This window comes from Rhinopithecus roxellana, chromosome 3, assembly GCF_007565055.1.
Source record: "Rhinopithecus roxellana isolate Shanxi Qingling chromosome 3, ASM756505v1, whole genome shotgun sequence".
Taxonomy (NCBI): domain Eukaryota; kingdom Metazoa; phylum Chordata; class Mammalia; order Primates; family Cercopithecidae; genus Rhinopithecus; species Rhinopithecus roxellana.
This window is the reverse complement of record NC_044551.1, coordinates 19,601,363-19,628,096: the sequence shown is the minus strand read 5'-3', so window position 1 is coordinate 19,628,096 and position 26,734 is coordinate 19,601,363. Positions and strand designations below refer to the sequence as shown.

Below are 26,734 nucleotides of genomic sequence, written 5' to 3'. Positions count from 1 at the left end.
AACAAGTCATTTCCTAAATGGTCATGACAAAAAAGACTTTGCTAAAGCCTGGGTGATAAATTGTAGGTATATTATGTCACACTGAGTCTGCCCTTTTGATGTGGTAATGTATATAAGTATGCAAATAAATGAATTACCTCAGCAGGAAAACTATGTGGGCTTGAATAAATCAAAACCTCAAAAATATAGAAGGACTGAGTAGTGATGCCAGGGTTCTTTTGAAGATGTCTGGTATTCTTTAATTCTGCACACTGTGTCATTTAATCTGCCCGGGAAGGAGTTCTTAAAAAACATCATTTACCATTATCCATACATCTGCTATGGAGAGACGTCCCGTGCTGAACTTACAGATAAGGGACTCTCTCTGGAATCATTGCTTCAGTTTAGCAACAACAGATCAGTAGATTTCACCTCGTGGCAGACATGCTTTGAAGAAAATGTACAAGGTTCCATCAGCTTACATAAATGTCAAAATCACTAAATACACGCAAAGATTCGCCCTTACATACATTTCTTGCGTCTTCCACAGAAATGCTGTCTTTGTGGCAGTCCCAGGTGAAGGTCACTGCTGTGCAGGGGTTGATGCGCCAGCTCCCATGTCCTGGAGGTCACCAGGACCTCACTGGCCCCAGGAGCATGGGGCTCTGTGGATCTCTTATACAGTATGTGGGATGGGGAGCTGCCCTGGGCAGCGCTGCGGAGTTTCCACAAGAGGTGTGAAGGAAGTGGCTTTAGGAAGTAATCTGCCTCTTCTGTTCGTATCATGCCTGACTGGAAAAAATAAAAGGAAAGAAAGAAAACACAATTAGACTTTCTGTTTGAAGCCAGGGCCGATTCTCCAAGCACCACATTTGTTATCCTTCTCTCGGAAGCATGCTCTTCCCTCCAGTGACAGCGAACACTGGAAAGGTTCAGAAACCCCGGCTGAGAGTTAGCAATGGGAAAGGCCCCACACACAGCCTGAGCTCTCTGGCTCTGCATCCCTCCTGAGCTCTCTGGCTCTGCATCCCTGCAGAAAGGTCGGCGTGGAGCTGCTCCAGGACTGGACTCCAGGAATGAGAAAGGGACAGAGGGTGCACAGCATACCAAAGTCAGTTAATTTACACCAAAAGCAATGACGGTGCAAGAAAGAACACCTGCACACTTAAATATTAAATATTCATATTGGTGAGGGGTCTCAGATAAAGCAACAAAAATTAGAATCCTAATAGGGTAACGTGCAAAACTCTGTTAAAGCAAATTTGAAAACAAAGCAAATGTTACACTTTCTAGAAGAGTGTAACTTAACAAAATTAATCCTGAGGAAAGCATAAAAAATTTTTCTTGGGGAATCTGGAAGGTTTTTCTAAGCAAGATATTAAAGGAAATAGGAAAGCAGTGATTTTATAAAAAATACTAAAAATGTCTGCAGAGCAAAACAGACTAAATACAATGTTCAAAATCGTAGAGACAAAATCGACAGATTGCTTTTTTACCTTTTAGGGTGACAAATATTTTTAAGATCTTGGTAGTACGATTGTTGGTGAGCATGAGGACAAACAGGCAATCTTACATTCTGGGAAATGTAAACTGAGGCCCCACTCAGGAGGCAGCCCCAGGGCCAGCCCATATATCTGTGCACTACAGACATTATGAGTTAAAGTGCACAATTCAACTTCAGGGAGTTAACTTCTGGGAATTCTCGCCAAATATTTCCTGTAAGAATTTCTTAAATATCAGTGAACCAGGTGTGAATGTGTATGGCAGCATTGCTTATAATAACAAAACAGCAAAAACAAAACTAAAAATAATAAAAACAGGAAACAATTTAAATGGTTACCAGCAAATTCAGGGTCAATTTTCAAAGTACATTTATTTAATTGGAGGTTATATAGCTACTAAAAATTGGAGTTATGTACTGATGATAATTATAATTAAACATGTTTTTTAGTTCCTGAAGCTGAGGCCCATATTTTCTATATACTACCTATTGATTACTCATCAATAGGTAAGTTCTGTAAGGTATCAGTGTCCCCGTTTTATGGGTGAAGAAATAGAGATGTAGAATGATTCAGTAATGTTTTCAAGGTCAACTGGCTAGGAAATATAGTGTAAGGATTCGAATGAAATCAGAGTACATTCAGAACTTGTAAGTTTAAGGTTTATACTACAGGGTTTCCAAAAGGTATTAATTTGTTAAAAGTGTATAATAGAGTATATAGTGTGCTCTCAATTATGTTCATTTTAAAAGTTGTGTACCTACACTTAAGAATTTTCTTGGATGACTGAAGATAAATTCAAGTCAAATTGGATGGTGGAACAATAACCATCTTCATGGGAAAGCCTCTTCAGAAGGAGAAAGTTGAGTAGGAGGGATGCAAAAAGAAAATTATACTTCATTTTTATAGCTCTCTGCACTACTCAAGTTCAAGTCTGTGCATTCCTTCTTTTAAAATAATGTCAATGGCATTGCTGGATCATTGGATTACAAATGAATTTTAAAAGTCCTAATAAATGTTATTACATATTGCTCTAATTTTATAATGCAATCAACTCCTATGGTACCCATCAGGGTACCATTTAGAGCTCTCCAACACTGAACTATTAGTATTACTATTGTGCCAATTTTTTCAGTGATTTTGCAAATCTAGTGCTGCACACTGACTGAGACACTCATTAGGTATTCTCAGCTGCTGATCCACGGCTTCCAATGTCCATTCTAAATTTGTCTCTGATGTGGGAAGCCTGTGTCTGATTCTCACTTGGGAGTTGTGGGGAGACTTCCCTTGCATTAATGTCCATGTAGTGAAGCCCTGTGTGGGGCTGGGCTGTCCTGGGTGAGTCTGGGCATTTGTACAGTGTGAACTGCAGGCATGGAGGAGCATTTCCTAGACCTTGAGAAAACGCCAAACACAACTCTCAAGGAAAATAGGGTTTGGGGTGGGAGACATAAAAGAAAGAGGAGAGCAGGTTTATCAAATATTGGGAGAGGAAGCATTGGCTGCAGTGTTACCACTCTGGGTGAGAGGAGGCAAGACCAAGGTAAGCTTGATAGACTATTAGAGAAGCCATCAGCATCACTATGGGAGGGAGACCTCCTGGGGCCCAAATACCACATAGCCATGGGAAAGTGAAATTCTTGGAATTTATGCCCAGGATTGAGGGAGGGGGCAGAGGCAGTCTTTCCTGCAGTGCTATTCATGAATGACTTTGGAACCTTCTTGGCCTTCTAGAACTCCAGGAACTAAACGAAGACATGACAACACTTTACCTTTTGCAGTTCTACCAGGGAATGCCAAGTGTGAAATAAATTAAATAATGGTTAGAGCCAATTAGGTTTCAACCTTTTTGCATTTTAACTGAGAAGCGTAAGCAGTCATCGATGTGTTCAACCTTGTATAATGCTACCCAATTAGTTTCTCCATTACCTAAGGTAACCAGTTTAGGTATTAAACCAAAAAAGAAGAAGAAAAGTTCATGCATGGCTTAAAACAATAACAACACTTTTTGGTATGCAACCAATTGCTCACTTTTCAAACCACCCCTCAGAAGATGATTGGCTCTTTAAGAACCTAGAATAGACGTGATTCAGTATCTCCCCTGCAGGTTGCAGCAGACTGATAGAAGGCAATGGCCTGGTGATTGGACACTGCAGAATTTATCATCCCATTCTCATATTTATTAGCTGTGTGACTTTGGATGATTTACTCAGCCTTTCTGTGCTGTTCTGTCATCTAGGATGCAGATATAAGAACAGCTACTTGTCACAAGTTTGTAAGACTTAATATTCTTAAAGTATATGATCTAGTGAACATTCAAACAAGATTTGCTGAATTAATAAAATGAAGGATGTAAAATATCATACTTCACCCTGATGATCTTTGCTCTCCTTCTGATAATTCAGAGAGCCCCTGAGGAATTTTTCACTCTGCAGCTGGAGATCCCTCTGAAGCCCTGAGTGTTGGTGCACCCAGCACCACAATCATCTCAAACACAATATTGTTTCTGATCTGCTGCTTTGCTTTTTACACTCTTTCTGGCTTCCTGGCCTACACACTTGTGATCTAAGACAGCTGTTTCCTATTCAGAACCATCTCCTCCTTTTCCCTAGGCTCAAGGCTACATTCTGGGTGGCCCAGGCTAAGAGGACCAGATCCCCAGGCGAAGGTGTCCGGCAGCAGTTGGCAGATTTTTGAATTTTCATTAACAAAGTCATCAAGCATTATACTTATTTCAATAATAACTTAGTCTGAGTCACAATATTCAGTATTTAAATAATCTCCAATTTCATGAAATATATAGAGCATAGTAACTGATAAGACTGATATTTCGACATCCCTTGATAAACAACAGATAAAAATACAAAAAAAGTTACTTCATTAGCTTGTTGCATTATTAGTTTGCAAGCTATTCTAAAAGATAAGGTAAATTGCAGAAGATTAATGTTTTCTTCTTATCAGAATGAAGAATATTTGTTTGGAAACTCAAAATGTCTAGAGGAACCTGCCTGTAGCTCACAGTAACCACTGGAATGTCAGGCGTGTGGATTATTAACCAGGCTTCAGAAAAGGCCAAGTCCTTCAGGCTTTGTAAAGGACAGGCTTTGTTCTCACAGGGCCTGCCTCTCTCATGACCAATTCTGGAAACCATTTTACATTAGAAAACTCACCAAACACTTATGTTGCCTTCATAAGAAATGAACGAATATGTGTTGTGTTACTGCTGGGAAACGCTAGTTCTGAGCAATGTAAGTAAAGAAAATATTGAAACTTGGCAGTAGGATGTTTACTGTAGTATATTTGTTGTCATCCATAATTAAAAGTTGGTAGATTTCTATTAATTGTGATCTGTTGAGATTCATAGAAACTGCTCATTAAAGTTTTCATGAATCAAAAAATAAAATAGAAATTAAGAAGAAATGAATAAATGCCCAATCACTGAGATTATCTCTACTGCAGTGAGAGAGACTCCCAGTGAACCAGTTCTAAGCGTGTCTCAGGTGACACTCTGTGCCCTTTTCATGAGAGCTACCTATCAATAAACACAGTAAAGAAGTCATTGGACTCATTATGAGAAAGAGGCATTTTAATTTTCAAGTGATTTCATTTTTACTCTCCTCCATCTTTTCTCCTGAAGTGTCATTCGTTTTGGGAATATTCTATGCATTCTAGGTCTTCTTAGTGATATTTCAGAAACGCTAGACAGTTTCAACTTTTGTCAAACTTTAATCAAAGTGAAACTTTGCTTTTTATTTTCTTCCGACCTCAGAACCAAATAGGAACCTACACCGAAAGCCACAGTGAGTTTTGTGGTGTGATTATATGTGATATCTTGAAAATAAAAATTTGGCTACAATTTTCTAAGAAGTTTAAATAACCAAAAAGCTTCCTTTTTCTCCAAGAAATGTTGTATCTGTTTCTTTTTGCTCCTCTCTCCATTACACCTGACTTAGGCACTGGGCTCACTCAACCTTTCTGTCTTCAAGGACGATGGGGCTGATACGTTGGTCACAGGAATCACGCATCGTCCTAAACCCAAAGAAGTCCAGGCTTCATAAGTTCAGTCATTTTCTCAGCTGTAAACTTGGCCCCGGTCACCTTCCAGTGGCTTATATATAGACTCAAACTGCTAACGTTTTGACACTGGACACTCTGACAAAGTTTCTGGTTAAAGCTGAATCTTGTGAGTGATGAGTTATTCCCATCACCCTACTCCATCAGAGAGGCCTCAGTCCTTGGTTTCTTATAAAGCCCAGTTCCTCCTACAGAGACACCAGCACACATTTGTAAAACATGAATACCTGTTGTTTGTGCATGAGGAGGAGAGGGGGTAAGGGTGAGGCAGGGCTGGATGAAGGAGAAGCAGGACTGGGAAGGCGTCATCTGGAAGTTGACTGGATAAAGGCATAGATGGAATTGCTGAGTTCTACCTGGATCTAGTGGCCTGGCTAAACTGGACCAGTGTAATAACCATCCCAGCGGCAGAAGTGTGACTTGGGTGAAGTGCCAACTGTCTACATGCCCCACAAATACTGTCTCAGATGGCCAACATGCCTCCCATCCATGGTTTCTGCACAGCTGGGCATACCTGAATCATCAGCCAATCAGACTTTGATGAATTCTATGGCAGCAAGAATGCTAGAGAAAGCAGACTATAATTTAATAGTATAATTTAAGAATGCACTATCATTATCCTTAGTTGTTCCAAATTATCATTAACTGTAGATTTACTCAAAACCATTCCTGTATCTATATGGTCCTTGTTCACTAGGAGAAGCAGTGATTTTTTTCGTATGTTAAAATCTCATCACAGAAGCCTCAAGGGTACAACACTGAGAACACTCACATTTCTGGCCTTGTTCTTAGAGCATGAAGAGCTCTCATATTTTTAGAAGTTATACTCATTTAATTCACCTGGACATTAATTAAATTTACCAAGATTTCTTGCCAAACTCGACAAGCTGATCTTCATAGTGATATAACTTTTGATTAGAGCTTAGATGAAAATGATATTTGTGACTTCCTCCATCCCTGGCTGAAGAAGGAATCTGGAGTGAAAGGTAATCCTCTGTTAGGGGTAAATACTTTTTACCCATGTCTTAGGGTTTTCTAAGAAGGGAAGGACACAGGCGCACAGGACTTCTCAAACCCAAAGTGCAAGAAGGAAACATTTCAGTGGGAGAGAGGACGTTCTCAGCATTGTCCTTGCCCGTGGTGTCAAGGGGAGGGTCAGGTGGAGGCAACCAGCTGTGAGTGAGGAACAGCACAAGCCTGCTGAGAAGCCGATATTAAGAAGGCAGAGCCAGATGGCCAAACAGAAGCTTCCACCAAACCTAGACTAATATATGCAGAGAAAATATCCCTAAAACGTGAAGGAGAAATAAAGACTTCTAAACAAACAAAAGCTGAGGTATTTAATCAACACCAGACCTGTCATCCAAGAAATGATAAAGAGATTTCTTCAATATGAAAGAAAAGGACATTAGTGAGCAATAGAGAAATCATGTGAAGGTAGAAAACTCACTAGAAATAGTAAATACACAGAAAAACACAGGATTTTATAATACCGTAATTACGTTTGTAAGTCAGTTATATCTTGAGTAGAAAGACTACAGCATCATCAAAATAATAACTATAGCATCAAAAATAATAACGATAGCAACTTTTTGAGACATGATACAGTAAGATACAAGTAAAAACAACAAAAAGTTAAAATGCAGGAGGACAAAGTTAAAGCACAGAATTTTAATCAGTTTTCTCTTTGCTTGTGTCTTAGTTTGTTTATGCAATCCTGATAAGCAGTCATCAGTTAAAAGTAATGAGTTATCCTGTAATCCCAGCCCTTTAGGAGGCTGAGACAGGCGGATCATGAGGTCAGGAGATCGAGACCGTCCTGGCTAACATGGTGAAATCCCATCTCTACTAAAAATACAAAAAATTAGCTGGGTGTGGTGGCGGCGCCTGTAGTCCCAGTTACTCAGGAGGCTGAGGCAGGAGAATGGCGTGAACCCAGGAGGCAGAGCTTGCAGTGAGCCAAGATCATGCCACTGCACTCCAGCCTGGGGGACAGAGTGAGACCCCATCTCAAAAAAAAAAAAAAGTAATGAGTTATTATAAGATATTATTTGCAAGCTCATGGTAACCTCAAATAAAAAAAAAAAAAAGATACACAAACAGTAAAAAGCAAGAAATTAAAACATACCACAGAGAAAATAACTTTCACTGAAAGGAAGACAAGAAGGAAAGAAATAAAATGCCACAAAAAACCCCAGAAAACAAATGACAATATAGCAGGAGTAAGTCCTTACTTATCAATAATAAAATTGAATGTAAACAGACTAAAACTCTCCAGTCAAAAGACATAGAGTGGCTGAATGGATTAAGAGAAAAAAACAAGACCCAATGACCTGTTGCCTACAAGTAATTTCACTTACAGATATACATAGACTAAAAATAAAGTAATAGAAAAAGATATTCCATGCAGATGGGAAGGAAAAGGGCTGGAGTCCTAAACTTATATAAGACAAAATAGATTTCAAGACAAAAACTATAAAAAGTGACAAAGAAGGTCATTATATGTTGATAAGAGGGTCAGTTCAGCAAGAGGATATAATAATTGTAAATATATATGCACTCAATATCGCAGCACCCAGATATAAAAAGCAAATTGTTATTAGAGCTAACAGAGAAATAGATCCCAATGAAAAAACAGCTGGAGATTTCAACGCTTATCAAGACAGAAAATCACCAAAGACACATTAGAATTAATCTGCATTACAGACTAAATGAACCTAACAGATATTTACAGAACATTTTATCCAATAGTTGCAGAATACACATTTTTCTCCTCAGCACATGAATAATTCTCAAGAATAGACCATATGTTAGGCCACAAAAAAAACTTAAAAAATTTTAAAAACCCTGAACTTCTATCAAGTATTTTCTCTAACCACAATGAAATAAAACTAGAAATCAGTAACAAGAGGAATTTTGGAAACTATACAAACACATGGAAATTACATAATATGCTCCTGAATGACCAGTGGGTCAATGAAGAAATTAAGAAGAAAATTAAAAATTTATTTAAAAAATGATAACAAAAATACATCATACCAAAATTTATGGGATAAGGCAAAAGTATACTAAAAGAAAAGTTTATAGGTATAACTGCCTACGTCAATAAAATGCAAAAACTTCTTTTTTTTTTTGAGGCGGAGTCTCGCTCTGTCGCCCGGACTGGAGTGCAGTGGCCAGATCTCAGCTCACTGCAAGCTCCGCCTCCCGGGTTCCCGCCATTCTCCTGCCTCAGCCTCCCGAGTAGCTGGGACTACAGGCGCCCGCCACCGCGCCCGGCTAGTTTTTGTATTTTTAGTAGAGACGGGGTTTCACCGTGTTAGCCAGGATGGTCTCGATCTCCTGACCTCGTGATCCGCCCGTCTCGGCCTCCCAAAGTGCTGGGATTAGAGGCTTGAGCCACCGCGCCCAGCCACAAAAACTTCTAATAAACAACCTATTGGTGCATCTTAAAGAACTAGAACAGCAAGAGCAAACAAAACCAAAAATTAATAGAAGAGAAAAAATAAATATCAGAGCAGAAATAGATGAAAGTAAAACAAGAAAACAATAAAAAGAATAACAAAATGAGAAGTTGGTTTTTTGAAAAGTTAAACAAAATTGGCAAACCTTTAGCTGGACTAAGAAAAAAAAGAGAGAAGACCCAAATAAATAAGATTAGCGATTACAAAGGAGACAGTACAGAGATACAAAGGATGATCAGAGGCTTCTGTGAACAGCTATATGCTAATAAATTGGAAAACGTAGAAGAAATGGATACATTCCTAGACACATACAAGCTACCAAAGTTGAATCATGAAGAAATCCAAAACCTGAACAGACCAATAACAAATAATAATATCAAAGCCATAATAAAAAATCTCCTAGGGAAGAAACACCCAGGATCTGATGGTTCCACTGTTGAATTTTACCAAACTTGTAAGGAATTAATACACTCCTACTCAAACTATTCTGAAAAACAGAGAAGGGAATACTCCCAAATTCATCCTAAGAGGCCAGTATTACCCTGATATCAAAACCGGATAAGAGCACACCAAAAAAAAAAAAAAAAAAAAAAATGAAACTACAAGCCAATATCCCTGATGAACACTGATGAAAAAATCCTCAGCAAAACACTAGCAAACCAAATTCAGCAAGACAAAAAAGATGATTCATCATGACCAAGTAGGATTTATCTCTGGGATGTAAAGATGCTTCAACATAGACAAATCAATCAGTGTGATGTTCTGTACATCACATGAAGAGAATGATGGACAAAACCCATCAAATCATTTCAACTGATGTTGAAAAAGCATTTGACAAAATTCAACATTCCTTCATGATAATAATCATCAAAACACTAGGTATAGAAGGAACATACCTCAACACATTAAAAGCCATATATGGCAGACCTACAGCTAGTGAAGTACTGAATGGGAAAAAAGCTGAAAGCCTTTCCTTTGTGATCTGGAACACAATAAAGATGCTCACTTTTACCACTATTATCCAAAATAGTACTAGAAGTCCTAGCTAGAGCAATCAGACAAGAGAAAGAAATAAAGGGCATTCGAATTAAAAAGAAAGGAGCCAAATATTATCCTTCTTTGCCAATGAAATAATCTTAGATTTGAAAAAATCTAAAGACACCACCAAAAAATTATTAGAACTGATAAATTCAGTAAAGTCGCAGGAGATAAAATCAGCATACAAAAATCAGTAGCATTTCTATATGCTAACAATGAACAAGTTGAAAAAAGAAACCAAGAAAGTAAATTCATTTATAATAGCTACAAATAAAATAAAACACCTAGGAATTAACCAAAGAAGTGACATATTTCTACTATTAAAACAATAGGGAAACTCTCCAGAACACTAGAATAGGCAAAGTTTTCTTGAATATACCCCATAAGTACAGGCAACCAAAGCAAAAATGGACAAGTGGGATAACTGCAAGTTTAAAAGCTTCTGCACAGCAAAGAAAATAATCAACAAAGTGAAGAGGCAACCCACAGAATGGGAGAAAATATCTGCGAAGTACCCATCTGACAAGAGATTAACAACCAGAATACATAAGGAGCTCAAACAACTCTACAGGAACAAAATCTAGGAATCTGATTTAGTAATGGGCAAAAGGGCTGGGCGTGGTGGCTCACACTTGTGATCCCAGCACTTTGGGAGGCTGAGGCGGGCAGATCACCTGAGGTCGGGAGTTTGAGACCAGCCTGGTAACATGGAGAAACCCCATCTCTACTAAAAATACAAAATTAGCCGGGTGTGATGGCATATGCCTGTAATCCCAGCTACCTGGGGACTGAGCCAGGAGAATGGCTTGAATCCAGGAGGTGGAGATTTCCATGAGCCAAGATCGTGCCATTGCACTCCAGCCTGGGTGACAGAGTAAGACTCTGTCTCAAAAAATAAAGAAATAAATAAATAGAAATAAAAATAAACTAAAATTTTAAAAATGGGGGAAAGTTATGAATAGACGTTTCTCAAGAGAAGACGTACAAATGGCAAACAGGTATATAAAAAGGTGCTCAACATCATTAGAGAAATGCAAATCAAAACTACAATGTGATATTCTCTCACTTCAGTAAAATGGCTCTTATCTGAAGAACAGGCAACAAAATGCCAGTGAGGATGTGGAGAAAAGGAAATCCTCGTATACTATTGGTGGGAATGTAAATTAGTACACCCACTCTGTAGAACAATTTGGAGACTGCTCAAAAAACCAAAAATAGAGCTACCATAGGATTTAGCAATCCTACTCCTACGTACATTTCCAAAAGAAAGAAAATCAGGATATCGAAGAGATGTCTGCACTCCTATGTTTATTACAGCACTATTCTCAAAAGCCATGGTTTGGAAGCAATCCAAATGTCCATCAAAAAACAAATAGATAAAGAAAACATGGCACAGGTACACAATGGAGCACTATTACATCACAAAAAGGAATGATATCCTGTCATTTGCAACATGGATGGAACTGGGGGTCATTACATTACATGAAATAAACCAAGCACAGAAAGACAAATGTTGTGTGTTCTCACTTATTTCTGAGGAGCTAAAAATTAAAGCAATTAAACTTGTGGAGTTGGAGAGTTGAATGGTGGTTACTAGAGGCTGGAAAGGACAGTGTGTGTGTCAGCCTTGGGAACATAGGGGCTGGTTAATAGGTATAAGGATATAATTAGATAGAATGAATAAGATCTAGTATTTGATAGCACAACAGGGTGATTACAGCCAACAGTAATTTATTATATATTTAAAAATAACTGAGAGAGTAGAACTAGATTGTCTGTACCACAAAAAAACGATAAATGCTGGAGGCGATGGATATTCTATTTACTTTGGTGTGATTATTACACATTGCATCAAAACATCTCATGAATCCCTGAATATATGCACCTACTATGTACCCACAAAAATTAAAAACAATTTTTAAAAGACAAATTTAAAAAATAAAAAATTAATTTAAAAAAGAAGCTGATTTTGATGTATGAAACTCATTTTGAAAAAAATTATTTAAAAATAATCCAAAATTATTACAAAATGTCTATCAATAAGGTATTGCCTAAATCTGTTTCAGAATTGACACTATTCACGGAGACTGAATGTTTCAGGCAATGAGGAATGAATGTGGGGTTCCTCCTAGGTCCTTCCTCAGCCCTGTCTGGACATTTAACACAACTGGAGAGATTGTCTGTCTGTGAGAATTCAGAGCAGCTAAACATGGACATGTTCTGAAGACCAGTATTCCCTCCTACATGAAAGAAGAAACGTTGCCAGAAGCAACACAGTAAAACTTATTAATGGAGCTTCCATTTACTGAGCCTACCATCTATTCAGGGGACTGCACTTCATAGATATCAGTCTATTGTTTTTCACTGTAGATCTGTGAAGAGGCTGCAGGAACTGATGCCTACCAAGGTTAAACAATCTACCGGAGTTCCCAAGCCAGGAAGTGAGTGAATTCGAAATCAAAACCCAAACCATCTAGTCCCCATGCCATGGGGGTATCATGCTATGTATCACTACCTCACATGATGGAGGAAGTGGTACTACACAGCACAGGGAGAGATCCAGGGCTCAGCGTCTAGTCCAGCTTCAATGTGTTAGGATGCTCCTGACTTTGCTTGTTAGCCGCCTGGGTACTGATTTCTCAGAAAGATAACGTCATTGAGCAACATTCTCTTTTTAAAAAATGTGTTGAAATCTGTTAACTCTCTTGCCTTTATCTTTGGTGCTACACAGGTCAAATTCTAATCACTGTTCTGTGAAACATTTTTCAATATATGCAGTTAGTCATGTCTTACTTAACTATTCTTTCTTTCATGCCAAATATCCTTTGGCCAGCCGTCATAACATTTTTACATAAATGTAAACCTATCTTCCTTCAGTGGCTCTCCTGGGTCCAACACCAGTTTTTCAATGTTCTTCTGAACACACATTTCCAAACAGGGAAAACTCAGTGAAAGGATTAGATGTGGAGGGGTTAAGTAATATGGTATGAGATTTTATGATCTGCTCAGCGTCTTACACATCGTAAACTCATCAACTTTTTTTCATATCCATCATTTTGAAAGCTGGCATCCTCAATCCTACTTCTGTAAGTGAAATGTCCCCCAAATTTCAGTGTACACATCTAGGAAATCGTAGTAGCTTGTTAGCATTGCTGTTAAATCGTTTCTTGCCCATTAAAAATATGCAAGGAGAAGATGTGCAACTGGAAGAAAGGTGGCCACAGGTTTGGACCCCGTGGTTTAGAAGAACTTCTGCCCTAAGAGGAAGGCAGTTTTCTTGATGACAAAACCAAAAACCATAGACTGAAAAACACAATCATTTACTGGGCCCTCTCTGTCCTCTGAGTGGAAGCAACGTAAGCAACCAGAGCTATTAGTAAAGCAAAGGCTGCTTTCCCTGTCAACTCTGCTCATGGTTCAGGCACCACCTGGAGTACAGAATGGGAAGCTGACTTAGTACAACATGGGACATATTCTCTGATGTGGCCACAGTGGCTGTCCAGCCATTAAATACTCACCTTCTATTAGGCATAATAGAATTCTACTAGGCATAATAGAATTGGCCAGTGATGAGGGAGGAAAAGAGAGAGTGTGGTACATCAGTCCTTGGAAGTATATTTGACCCAAAAATGAAAGTAATGTAAGCGTCGTGCCATTTACAAAATAACCAATGAGTAGAGTGGATTTTCGTGAACAGCTCCCCCCCACTCGCTGATGTTGATTCTCCAGCATAGTCAACGACCCAGTATTTAGAGATGCAGGTGAAGTGCCTCGCATTAGTTCAGCAGAATCAAATTAGGAGGTGACACACATCTCCAGGGAGTAGACATCCATTTCTGCTGTCCACCCAAGTCCAGGCAAGAACCCGAGGGCACATGAGCAGATGAGAACAGGAACTCAGTAAGCACCCTCTCAGCAGACACTGGGCATGGACGACCTGCTTCTCACTCAAAAGGGAGCCACAGAAGAAGTCCGTGATTGGTTTATGAAGATGCAGCAAGTACACCCAGTGAGCAATCATGTGATTAAATGTGAATGATGAGAATCAATGCTGCAGAAAGGCAAACCAGCCATGCGGAGGAAAATCACTAACGGCTCTGTCAGATGCAACAGAGGAGGACCAGGACACGCAAGGCTCAAGGAAGGTGATGATAGTGAAGCCAGCTGAGGCCCACATAGGAATTCCAGAGCTCACCTCCAGTCATGAGAGGTCCCAGATAGTACAACTAACATGCAAAACAAAACTCCAGGAGACTGGATGTGCCGGGCAATGAGGAATGAATGTGGGGGTCCTCCTAGGTCCCTCTTTAGCCTTCACTGGGCATTTAACAAAAGTTGGAGGGGCCTTCTGTGAGAATTCATAGCAGCTAAGCATGAATGTTTTCCAAAGACCAGTATTTCCTCCTATATTGAAACAAGAAATGTTGCCAGAAGGAGCATGGTAACAATCATTAAATAGAACTTCCATTTACTGAGCCTGTCTTCTATGCAAGGAACTGCATTTCACAGATATTAGTGTATTGGTCTTTGCTGTAGACCTGTGAAGAGGCTGTAGGAACTGATGCCTATGAAGGTTAAACAATCAACGTGAGTTTCCATGTCAGGAAGTGAGAAGTCAAATCTCAAACCATCTAGCCCCCATGCCATAGGATACCCATGCTATGTATTGCTACCTCATGCGATCGAGGAAATGGCACCGCACAGTACCATTGGGAGGAACCCAGGGCTCAGGGTCTATCCCAGATTCAATGTGTTGGGATGCTCCTGACCCAGCTTGTTAGCTGCTCCTTGCTGATTAGTAACTGCTAGATCAAAAAGAAAAGAAGATTATAATAATTAGTTAATTACAAAGTGGAAAATAAGGGCTCTGTGTATAATAAAAATGGTGATAGGTACTTATGGTGCAATTAGTGAAATTTAAAGTCCTGAATGCTTTTTTTTAAATTAAAAGTAAAGAAAATAAATAAACTAGGCATTAACCTGAAGAGTTTTTTAAAAGTGCAAAGAATGACCACCCACAAACCAGAAAGGAATTGTAAATTAATAATAATAAATTCTGGATAAGTAAAGATGTAAAAAAGTAAGAAATATAAATATTAAAGGAGTCAAGACAATTCAAGAGCTAATTTTTAGACCAAAATGGACATGCCTCATAAAATGGAATGAATGAAAATATTAAAAAATCAAGAAAATAGATGATATATGACTGAGATTTAAAATGAGTGATGGAACTTTTCTTGGAGATTAAATGTCATCATAGTAAGCATTCTTACTTTACATTAGTGAATTTGTTGTTACATTTGTAGTTATATTTGTTGTGATTTTCAATTCTGTGACATCTTTCAGGCCAACATACTAAAAGGATCTAAGTCTATCAGAGGAAGCTTTCCAGATCTGGGCTGTTCAACATGGTAGACATGAGCCACATGTGGCTATGCGTATTTAAATTTAAATAAATTAAAATCGGATACAGTTAAAAACTCACTTCTCCAGTTGCTGAACAGCCCCACATGGGTATTCAAATTTAAGTTTAAATAAATTAGAATCAAATAAAATTTAACATTTAGACCTTCAACTCCTCAGTCGCCACACGCGGAAGGAGGCTACTATACTAAACAGCACAAAACAGCGCTAGTGGAGAGCAAGGCTCTGGAACCCTGGGTAATTAACACATCTTTGAAAGCTTACTTAAGACTAATTTGCTAGACAAAGGAGAAGTGGCTACAATGTTTTTCTGTAAGTAGCACACAGAGCCCAGTTAGGGGCAATCTAAGAAATCACACTCACTGGCAACCTTGTAAAACTGTCCCAGCTAAAATATTTAGAACACGCCAACCTAGACTGATTAATCAATAAGACTGCTTTGATTGACACAAAAACATCTGAACTAAGAACAATCAAAACTTAGATTCTGAGATCCTGCACCTGTCAGTTCCCAAGACACAAAGAGAGATCTTGAAGGAAATGATCATCAGTCAAAAGGCTGAATATAGTCCTGGGACCTAAGACACCGCATGTCACATTTAGGCGTGAATCTCATTCCATACTGTGGAATAGATTCAGTCTCTCTTACCCAGGGAGTGCAGTGTTTTTGTTCAGTCATTCAGTCACTATTTATGAACTGCCTGTTATGAGACAGGCACTCTACTAGACAATCCAGACACAACAATGGATAAACTAGGCAAATATCCTTATGCTCATGAAGCTTAGGTTCCAATGTGGGTGGGGGAACTGATAATAAACAGTAGTCATCATAAAACGCAAAGCTCTCAAAAGTAGTTAAAAGGTAATGAGCACTACAAAAAAAGAAGAAAAGAAATATACAATTCTGGATGAAAAGGGACATCAGAGTGCAGGAAAAAGGGTTTGACTTTTACATAGGGTCATCAGGTAGGGTCATCATTAAATAGGGTTATTATTTCATCATTAAATAGGTTATTATTCATCATTAAATAGGTTATTAAATAGGGTTGTTATATCATTAAATAGGGTTATTATTTGATGAAGCGAGCAGCTGGCCGTGAGCATGAGGAAGGGAAGGCCTTGGGCCCGGTGGAGGGAAGAGACGCCGCAAGGACCTGCAGCTCCACATGACAGCCACTGACATGTGTGTTCTTTGCAAAATATCCACATATGATACTTTCACCAATTAATAATAATAGTTCAGCAGAGCCTTGTTTTCCGACTGGAAACACTGTCTTGGAAATTATCCTCCAGCACATCATATAGAAGGGACAGTTCAAAGTTTTGGGGTTTTCTGTGCCATCTGGGACATTACCATCTTCTTCCTCAGAGAGCTACACTTGTCATCTGGCTACTATCACTCTGGAACCCCTTACAATTTATTTATCTGCTGCTTTATAAACCAGATCACCCTCTACTTACAACCTTGCAGCAATGTCTCTGGGAATACAGCCCAGCACCCCCCGTCGTGGGAAGGTTCCCAGAAGGTGCACCCCTGGCCAGTGTTGGTTCCCCCCAGGCTCTCTGGGGGCTCAGGACCCTCCAGCCATGCCACGTTGCTCTTAAAGGTGCAGCTCATATTAGACCCAGGTCTGTGGCCCACACAGTGGCCATTGGAGAGCCAGTGGTGGCTTCTGAGGTCGCAGAGCTGGTGCAAGTTCTGACTTTTCCTGTCTTCAAGACATGAGCTCCGCGTGTGTGTGTGTGTGTGTGTGTATGTGTATGCGTGTGTATGTGTATGTGTGTATATGTGTGTGTATGTGTGTGTATGTGTGTGTATGTGTCTGTGTGTATGTGTATGTATGTGTGTATGTATGTGTATGTGTGTCTGCGTGTATGTATGTGTACATGTGTATGTGAATGTGTGTGTATGTATGTGTATGTGTGTGTGTGTCTGTATGTGTATGTGTGTGTATGTGTGTGTATTTGTGTGTGTATGTGTGTATGTGTGTGTATGTGTGTGTATTTCTGTGTGTGTATTTCTGTGTGTGTGTGAGATGGTGAGTGGGGCAGGGGGACAGGGTAAGTATATGTCCAGAGATCTAGTTTCTATGTTTGCAATTAGAGGATAAATCCATAACTATTTCACAGGATGACTGTGTAGATTAAATAAACAAACTTCAAAGATGGCAAAAAAAAAAGATATTTTAGAGCTATCAATCAAGATTATAGGACGTATTTTTAAAGAATACAGGCAGTGTGTGGGGACCTGTGGAAGACAGGAGATAAAGTTGGTGCAAGACTCTGTGCTGTTGAAAATGACCAAAAGGCTAAGGGCAGTGCAAGAGAGTCGCAGCTGATTCAGGAGAGCTATTGCCTGAGTAAGGGCAGAGGAGGTGGCCACACCAGCAGGCGGGGTGAGAGAAAGCCAGGCACGCACATTTGTTTCTCCAGAGGCCATGGGTCCTGAGGGGTTGTCACCTGGACCTATAAGCCATTGCTGAACTCACCCATGTTTTTGCACTTACACTCACTCCATCCCAGTGTGCGCCCCATGGTGCTGTTCCCTCTGGCCACAGCAGGCTGCCAGTCTGAGGCCAATTCTATGCTGAGCTCATCAAGTTGACACTTAGCTCATGAATCAGCTGTTTTCTCTATTTAATTCTGACACTAGTGGTACTTCTCCCCACCGGTTTTGCTGTTGATATGTAGTCTCTCACAACGATGCTCTTCAGGATTCAGGTTGCAGGAAGGTTATATCATATTAATAGTTCTTCTCTTAGTCACACCAACATGGACGGCATTCACTTATTAACCACCTCCTATGCCTCTGCCTCTGTCCCAGGTATTTTAAACCATATTATTATATTACCCATAATCCTTGGAACAGATTTGCAAGGTAGGGATTAGCAGCTGCATTTGTGTAGATAAGAAATTGAAGCACGGTTAATCCAAATGTCCATTAACTGGTGAATGGATAAGCACAGTGGGACACAACGAGGCGCCACTGAGCAGTGGAAAGGCGGGAAGTACTGACAGACACAACGTGGATGAATCCAAACACGTTACACTTGGTGAAAGGAGCCGGCGCAGAGGATCCAACCTTGTGTGATTCCATTTCTACAAAATGGCCAAAAAAGGCATTGCAGGTGGGAAGCAGATGAGTGGTTGCTGGGGCTGGGGTGGGGCTGGAGTGACTGCTAAGGGGTATGTGAGTGCTTTCTGGGTGCTGGAAATAATCTAAGACCGAACTGTGAAGAAGGTAGCACAACTCTATATTTACGAAACCATTACTGAACTGTGCACTTCAAGTGGTGAAGAGTAGTTATGTAAATCATACTTCAATAAAGCATTTAGAAAATAGAACAAAGCTGAAGCCCTGGAGGGTGACCAGGACACGGTGAGCCCAGGGCTGGCGGGCATCTCCTCCAGCCACTCCCTCCACACCGTGGTGCTTCCTTGGTGCCCAGGGCGTTGTGCTCTTGTCATTCAGAGATTGTACCCTAGGAAAAGACTCAGCCTAACAATGCAGCACAAAGACTCAGAAGGCTGACTAAAGGGCTAGATTCCTTATGAAAGAACACACAGGCAACTAAGAAAGCTGAGAGACTGCAGCCAGTGCCAGGAAGGCAGCATGTGCCAAACTCGCTCCCCTTGACTTATGCAGAACATGGCAAGACTGGAAAAATATCTTTCTTTCCTTTTCAGCAATGTCACTCTAAAGGCAGCTACTATTTGAGACCAGTAGTTTCCTGCCTCCTCCACACTGCCACTGCACGGCGCAACCTGAAATGGAAGGTCAGAGAGATTTTCACTTGTGGGTTCCCAGCTGTGGGCATACAACAGGAACTGAATGAATCTTCGCTGAAAATGGGACTGGTAGGTTGAGGGTTATCTGTGGAGTTTGCCACCTTCTGCATATCCACCCATGATTCTCAGAACTCTTGTCTGTGAGAATCATCTCAGAAGATCTTCCTTCCCCGAATATTCTGCCTCAGCTGGTGTGGGTGGGGTGTGATAAAGGACATGTTTAGTAAGATTCATAAACTCAACACCGGGATACACCACACGGGTCACGAAGGCCTAGGTCCTGTTCACCCTGAGCTCTGTTTGTTGTGTTTGTTTTTCTCCCTGGCCCCACAATCAGGGAGCAGGACACGGCCTCTGCAGGAAAGCATGGTGTAGTGGGGTGTCCACCACATATCCAAAGGACTACTAGGACACAATCTGACTTTATGTGGAGTTTGTTATCACTGACATTTCCTTATTCTCAAGCAAGTTGACCTTATATACCGAAATTTTCTGATGGCAATAGATAAATATCGAAAGCAATAGTGAGTGCAACAATCGTCCATTAAGTTCACTGACCCAGACAGAAGACATGGCCTTGTCATGGCTTTTGCACTGTAGGGCCTGAGGATGATAATTTATACCAATACTCACATTCTACATGACTTCCCTTACACATGGAACACCCCAGGCCATTACCTTAAACATCTGTTGCTGTGGCTACCAAATTTGACCATTCATAAATTCCAGCCCCAGTTGTACATATAGCTGCATATACTCTCATACATGTCAGAATCCCATGGGGATTAGAAAATTATGACTGATCTTTCAGGATGCTAGCTCAAATTGTGTAATCATCAGATGATGTGGTAACTACAGTTCAGATGAGATTTGGGTGGGGACACAGCCAAACCACAGCAGGCAGTGAAGTTATTTATGCTTCGGTTGCCCAATAAAATAATTCAGCAAAACAAAAGGTTTCCAAAATGAATTTTCTGAAATCACTATATAGCAGTGTGTATGCGTGTCATTCATTAACAAGGATGGTTCCTGGCAAGTTACGTATTTTTCTCCACAAAATAAGTAAATAAAATAATAAAAATGCCCCAGCGCCTATTATCTCAGCAATTTGCAGGTGAGACCCTCACCCTTTTTGGTCAGGCAGTGGTGGCTGTTACCACGAAGCTCCCTGAAGTCACCTTTCCATCAGTTCTCCGGAAGCATTTTTGGCTTGGCCACATTAAATGGAAATACTGCTGTTGAAACTATTGCTGTTATGTTCACAACAAACACAGAATTCCAGATAGCTGTGAATCAAGCTGAACTAAGGAGACCATCCACTCTCTAGGATTTGAAATCTCTGTAGGCTTCTTTCAATTACTTTTTGATTTAAAAATGCTTTAAATGTATGTGTTTCTCTGTCTGTCTACCTTATTCTCTCTTCCTCTCCTTCACCCTTCCCTTCCCTTCCCTTCCCTTCCCTTCCCTTCCCTTCCCTTCCCTTCCCTTCCCTTCCCTTCCCTTCCCTTCCCCTCTCCTCCCCTCCCCTCCCCTCCCCTCCCTTCCCTTCTCTTCCCTTCCCTTCCATTCCCTTCTCTCCCTCTCTCTCTATCTGTCTCTCTCGCTCTCCCTCTCTCTCTGTCTCTCTCTGGTCTTTCATCACCCAATCATATAATCATGGGAGCTGATAATCACCAGAGCTATGAAAGTTAAAGAAGCCCTCCAGAATTCTCTGTAGGAATCCTGAGTTTCTCAGCAAGGTCATGCAGAATTGCAGAGCTGTTCCCCCTGCATGCACCAAAGTGATTAAAAGCACAGACTTTGTACATCTAAGTTCCTCTTTTCCCGCCAATACCCAGTGTTGCCCAAACAATCAATTAGACTCCAAGGATGCTCATGGGAACGTTCCTGGGAGGAGATATGGATGCCTGGTCGAATGCTCAGCCTTTACACTGAGATCCCATAGCCACAGTGTGGCTTCCAGGCTCTCACCCTTGTTAGACGTCAGCTTTTGGCAGGTTAGATAATGGGTCTGATTGCCAGATTTCCCTTAAATAAAATAGGAATAAAAATGTTTTTCATAATGTTAATATAATTAAATGCAATAGTAGTTCCTGTAATGAATCTACCTTAAAAAATTTTTAAATGCCTGGCATAGAGTAGGTGCTTTTTTCAATATCAATTATTTTCACTACTTATAATGGGTACATTTTCAGATGTTATTGGAAACTATGCAAATTATATCACTGAAACATACTTTACCATGCATATGTCTATGGTAATAAAGCAGAATTCACCATAGGCTTGCTCCATAACCACCAAACATGGAAATTAGATTACAAGTATGCCTTGGTACTGGGGTACACCAAAGATGAGAAAACGTTTTTCTCCCAAGCTCTGGTTTGGGAGTTGGAGAAAAGGGATATGTATGTTGAAAAAGAACAGTGAGATAAATAATGCCCTTTGCATAAAACTTTCACAGTCCCAATCCCCTGCCCCAGCCATTGTCTAGTTACAGGAAGCAGAAGAACCATTTGTGAAGACCCATATAACTGAAGCAGGTCAAAGCCTAAGAATGTGTCTGCTCTTCTTATGCTAGAAAATATATTATTGAATGTGACAGAAGCTACTCTTCTAGGTAAGTGCTGTGAATGTGGGCTACAAGAATGGTATTAATGTGAAGAGAAAAATAGTGGAAAGGACGTGTGAATGGAAGGTGAATTAAGACATTATGGAAATTTGGAAATTTAGCTCATCACAAAAGAAATTATCCACTAGCATCCAACCTCACACGGCGGCAACAGCAACCAGACTCTTCTGACACGTCTATGTATTTATTGATACTTTGCCCATCATGATAATTAACTGTCCATTATACTTATGGACTCTACAGTTTCACCCATATGTGCATTGGATCTAGAACAGCTGTGTTATGTCTCCTTATCCCATGACAGAGCCTGGAGTCAGCCACATCATTGACAAAGGGTGGATGAACTGCTGAAACTGGAGAAAGAAGTTGGTTGTCATTGACTTTGAAACCAAGATCAAACAAAAATGACCTCTTGAAAGTTTCCAACTCTAATCCATTTTAGAGTTCAGAAGATGAAGGTGAAATCTAAACTGTGAATAATTGCCAAATAAGAGGATTAATCTGCAAACTGTACAATGGAATGTGATACAATGTCAAAATGTAATTAATATGCTTGGCCTTCAGGTTGGATATGTCTGTTGGATAGAACAGATAACTCTTGATTTTATCATAGTATAGTAAATGCCATGTGCATACAAAAATATAGATAATAAACTACTATATATATAACTGAAAGCTGACACTCATTAATGTGATTACTAAGGTATGGGCTTTTAAGATATTTTTACATTTAAATTGCAATCTGTGAGATTAGCAAATTATTCCAAGACAGTTAACACTTTAAGACATATGTGCCCAAATCTATCGAACACTGTGTTTTTTATATACATATAAAGGCACAGAGCTCCCAGGGCACTTGTCCTCTCTGGTGGGTCTAAAAGCTGGGTTTGCCAATTCTCAGCCAATGGTGCACACATGTAACTTAGGCCTGAGGTCAAGTAAAGCTGTTTTTTTTTTTTTTTTCTTTTTGGTATATTTTTAAGTTTTTAAAGTTTAAAGTCAAGGTAAGGAGCACTTTCACTAGTTTAAGTAAATGGAAACTTGTGCATGACCCAGTCAGTATTGGAGAAACAAAATTCAGAGGAAATTATTGATCCCATAAAGATCTTGCACCTACCACAGCCTGGGGCTGCAGTTGTAGGTATTTCAAGACTTTAGACTCAGGTCTATTTCAAATATGTGGGCATAGACAATTCTTCTGCATTTGTATAAACCAAGTAGCTCTGGTTCTTTGTCTAGTAGAGGAGGTATTGCTCTAACTTTTCATGGGGTAATCACAGGAAACTTCAAACTGCTGGGAGTCAGCGGGCTTTAACTAGACTGCATGAGCCCGCAACTATTTCCCAATGGACAATATATTGAACTACTGAAGGCAGAATGATCATGATGGACATTAGATCCAAGAAAGTTTTAAAGTAGTAAACATATAATTATGTTACATGTCAAAGCCACACTAGAAATTCACAACAATGGTGCTGAATGGTGAAAATAAGGCTAAATTAAATTTGGGCCTTCTTAAGGAACAGATAATGACTTTTGCTTTCACATATGGTCTGCCTATTCTGCATAGCCCTTTATTCTTAAACATTCAATACTTACTCACCCAAGTCTTCTACACATACTTGTACATTTCAGCTAGAGATGTGCTATAAAAGATCCTAGCTTCTTTTTGGCTTATGATCTGCAATCTATCATTCTTTATTTATTACCTAATGATAACCTGCAAAGGGAACAGTAAAAACTCCCCCATCTTCAGTTAGGTAATCTCTGCAAATAAAAACAAGGTTTATGGCTCCTTTGCTGCAGGGGGAATACAAGTCAAAATGCTGGTTATGCTGGGCACTTCCCTTGTTTATGATAACTTGTTAAGCACAAGTGATCTCCCAGGTGTTGAGAATAGGCAACTTTCTTCCAAAATGTGGCTCTAAACATTGCAGAAGACTCACATTTTAAATAGCTTGCTCAAATGATTTGTCTTTTTATCATCCTAATTGCTTTCATAAGTCACTCTGAAGGTTCTAATGTAATAAATAATATTCTAATGTAATGTAATAAAACACATTCTAATCCTATTCCCATCCCATCTGTGGGACTTCTCTGAAGGTCAGTATAACTTCACCTCTTGGTTCCTTAACTCTGTTTGAACTGGCTTGCATTACAAAATGTGCACTGATTTTCTGATTAGATTTTATTTGTATTACACAGTTCAATAACGAGTGGTGGGGGTGGGGGGCACTGAGGAGAACAAATACTTGTTCAGTTCTTACTTTTTGCCAAGTCCTGTATTAAGGGCTTTCATATGTTCTTACTCAAAACTCACTCAGCCCTAGGAGGCCACAGTGTTAATTGTGAATTAAGAAAGCTGAAGCCCAGGGTAGTGAGCTAGCTGGCTAGTAAGATAAATCACACTTGACCAAGACCTGTCTGACTCCAAAAGCCATGTTTTTCATCATATTTTCCATTTACTTAAGAAGCATTTTTATTCTGCTTCTCGTTTGAATGTTTGTGTAAGGCAATATCTTTCTTTGCATGTAGAGTTCATGTTTTCCTGCTGATTTATTTTGCAGAATGACTTCCACAGTCCTTCAATTGTAGGTTCTCTGAAGTGCTTGTTGACTCACTTGGTTCTGGATTTTGATAAAAGATATCAATTATTATCTGGTTTATCTTAACTAACCAAATAAGGTAAATGTTGAGCATGTTTCTGATGTTACGAGAAGTGCCAGCTTTTCATCTTTGAGTATCAGTATAGAAAGTCACTGCATCACTTCTTGTGGAGGACGCAGGGTGGTGAAAGTGTCTGTTCACAAGAATCTTAATACACAATAGGCAATCTCTCCTTGGGGTAAGCTTGGTAATTACATAAGACATGCCTAAGAGTCTGAAGCACAGAAATTAGGACGTGTCTATGCTTAAGCAGTAGATACAAAAGGCTAAGAGCTGGACAAATGCCACTTCGCTGCTTGACTTGTACTTCACATAAATTACATCATATCATGTTACTCAAAGTGTATTGCAACATTTATTATTTAGATTTGTTTAGAGATTTTCTTTATCTGTAACTAGAGAAATGACTCACATGGTTAGGACTGAAAAAGTGCTCACCTCCCATTGGCCTTTCCTGAGATCATCCACATGTGAACAGCACTTGCCCCATTTGCTTCCTTGCTTTTGAGATATACTCCTAGGGCCTCAGAGACACTCCTTAGACCTGCATGATGGCTGATTGGGGAATGCATGCTTCCCAAATGCAACTTAGGGCCAGTTTTAGATTGGGTCTTTTGCAGTCAATGCACTCCCTCTGTAGATACAGTGACTCTCTCCAGCACAGATACAACTAGCATCTTTCTTCCATCCATTTACCCATCCATCAACTTATTTACCGAACCATGCACCCATCTTCTCGCCCATCCATCCAGTTCCTTTCATGGGCTGGGAACACTGCCAGGCAGTGGTGGTACTGTAGGAATCATAACAATCACGGAGCTGCCCTTAAAATGCTGTTTGTCTATTGAGAGGAAGGGGTAAATGCTGAACTAGTACCTCAAATAAGAATTTAATTGAGATAAGTCTTCTTAAAGAGAAAAATAAGGTGTGGTATGGATGCATAAGAAGGAAGCCTGCCCTGGCTTGGAGCAACAGTGAAACAGTGTGATATTACTTATGGGAGTGACTTTTCAACTGAGACCTAAACAACTAAGTGACATTTAACCAGAAGGAATGGGACGGTAATTGTTTTACAGGCCAAGGCAACGGCATCCGCTAAAACCCTGAGGGGATGGGGAGTTTCTTTATTTTGGAACTTACAAAAAGTTGGTGCAGCCCCCTTGCCCACTTTTGCTGGAAGTTCCGCAGGGCACAGCTTGAAGTGCCTTCTGTGGAGGAAGGCTCAATCAAAAATAACATTCTTTGAAAAAGTTCTCAACAACTGTGGATGTAAGAGGGGTTTACCACATTGAAGCAAAAGCTCTTGCTTTTTTTCACCTAAGAAGAAAAGACTCATACAAATTTAAATTATGATAAAAGAATAAAAGGACCCTAGGGTTATTGAGACAATTACTTTTCACAGATTTTGGATACTAAAAGAAATCACCAACTGCTTAAGCCACATTTCACTTGACATGTTTTGCATCCAATTTCTAATGTATTAAGGGATGTACAAATAACTTTATTCAGTGACAGAAAATTAGAGCCACCAGATACATCATGTCACTACTATTGAAGCTTCCTATTATTTTAATACCATTTTTAAACTAAAGGCAACCAACCATTTAATCATATGTATAAAGCTAGGGAGTGATCAGCATATGATTTTTTAAAATATTTTATCCCAGTGAGACTTATTTTTGCTTCAAAACTGCTAAGATTTTACATAATGCCAGTACATGCCTTATTTGGTATTTCCATTTGTTATTGATTAAATATGAAGAAAAAATAGAAATTCAACCTATTTTTAGGTACTTTTTCAAATAAATTATTTTAATTAGTTTCTATATATTTCTGTGAAATTATAGGAAAGAAGATACAAAATTAGCACTGATTTTGCTACCAATTTACAATGCTGATTTACTTGATTTTAAACACATGCTGTTTTTCCTAAAAAAAAAAAAAAAAAAAAAAAACCTAAACTCTTAAGTAGTGAAAAATACATTCAACAAATGACAAATGATGGATGTTGTTATTTTGAAAGGAATCAAAGTCAGTAAAAATGATCCATGCCTGGAATCACTGGGGATGGAAGATCAGCAGGAGAGCAAGTGCAACTAGGAGTTTCTGATTCATTGCTGCAGCTCATGGCACTTGAGTGTTGGTAGGGGATTACTGAGAACAGCTGTTGT

General features: G+C 39.5%; 1 protein-coding gene across 1 annotated transcript in view; it reads right to left on the bottom strand.

The window, feature by feature from the left end:
- The window catches only part of ADAMTS16 (ADAM metallopeptidase with thrombospondin type 1 motif 16), a 193,636-nt gene that overhangs the window by 148,359 nt on the left and 18,543 nt on the right, over positions 1-26,734 (bottom strand). Inside the window, exon 4 of the mRNA XM_030927454.1 lies at positions 510-771. Within this exon, the coding sequence (XP_030783314.1) occupies positions 510-771 (262 nt within the window). The remainder of the gene's footprint in view (positions 1-509; positions 772-26,734) is intronic.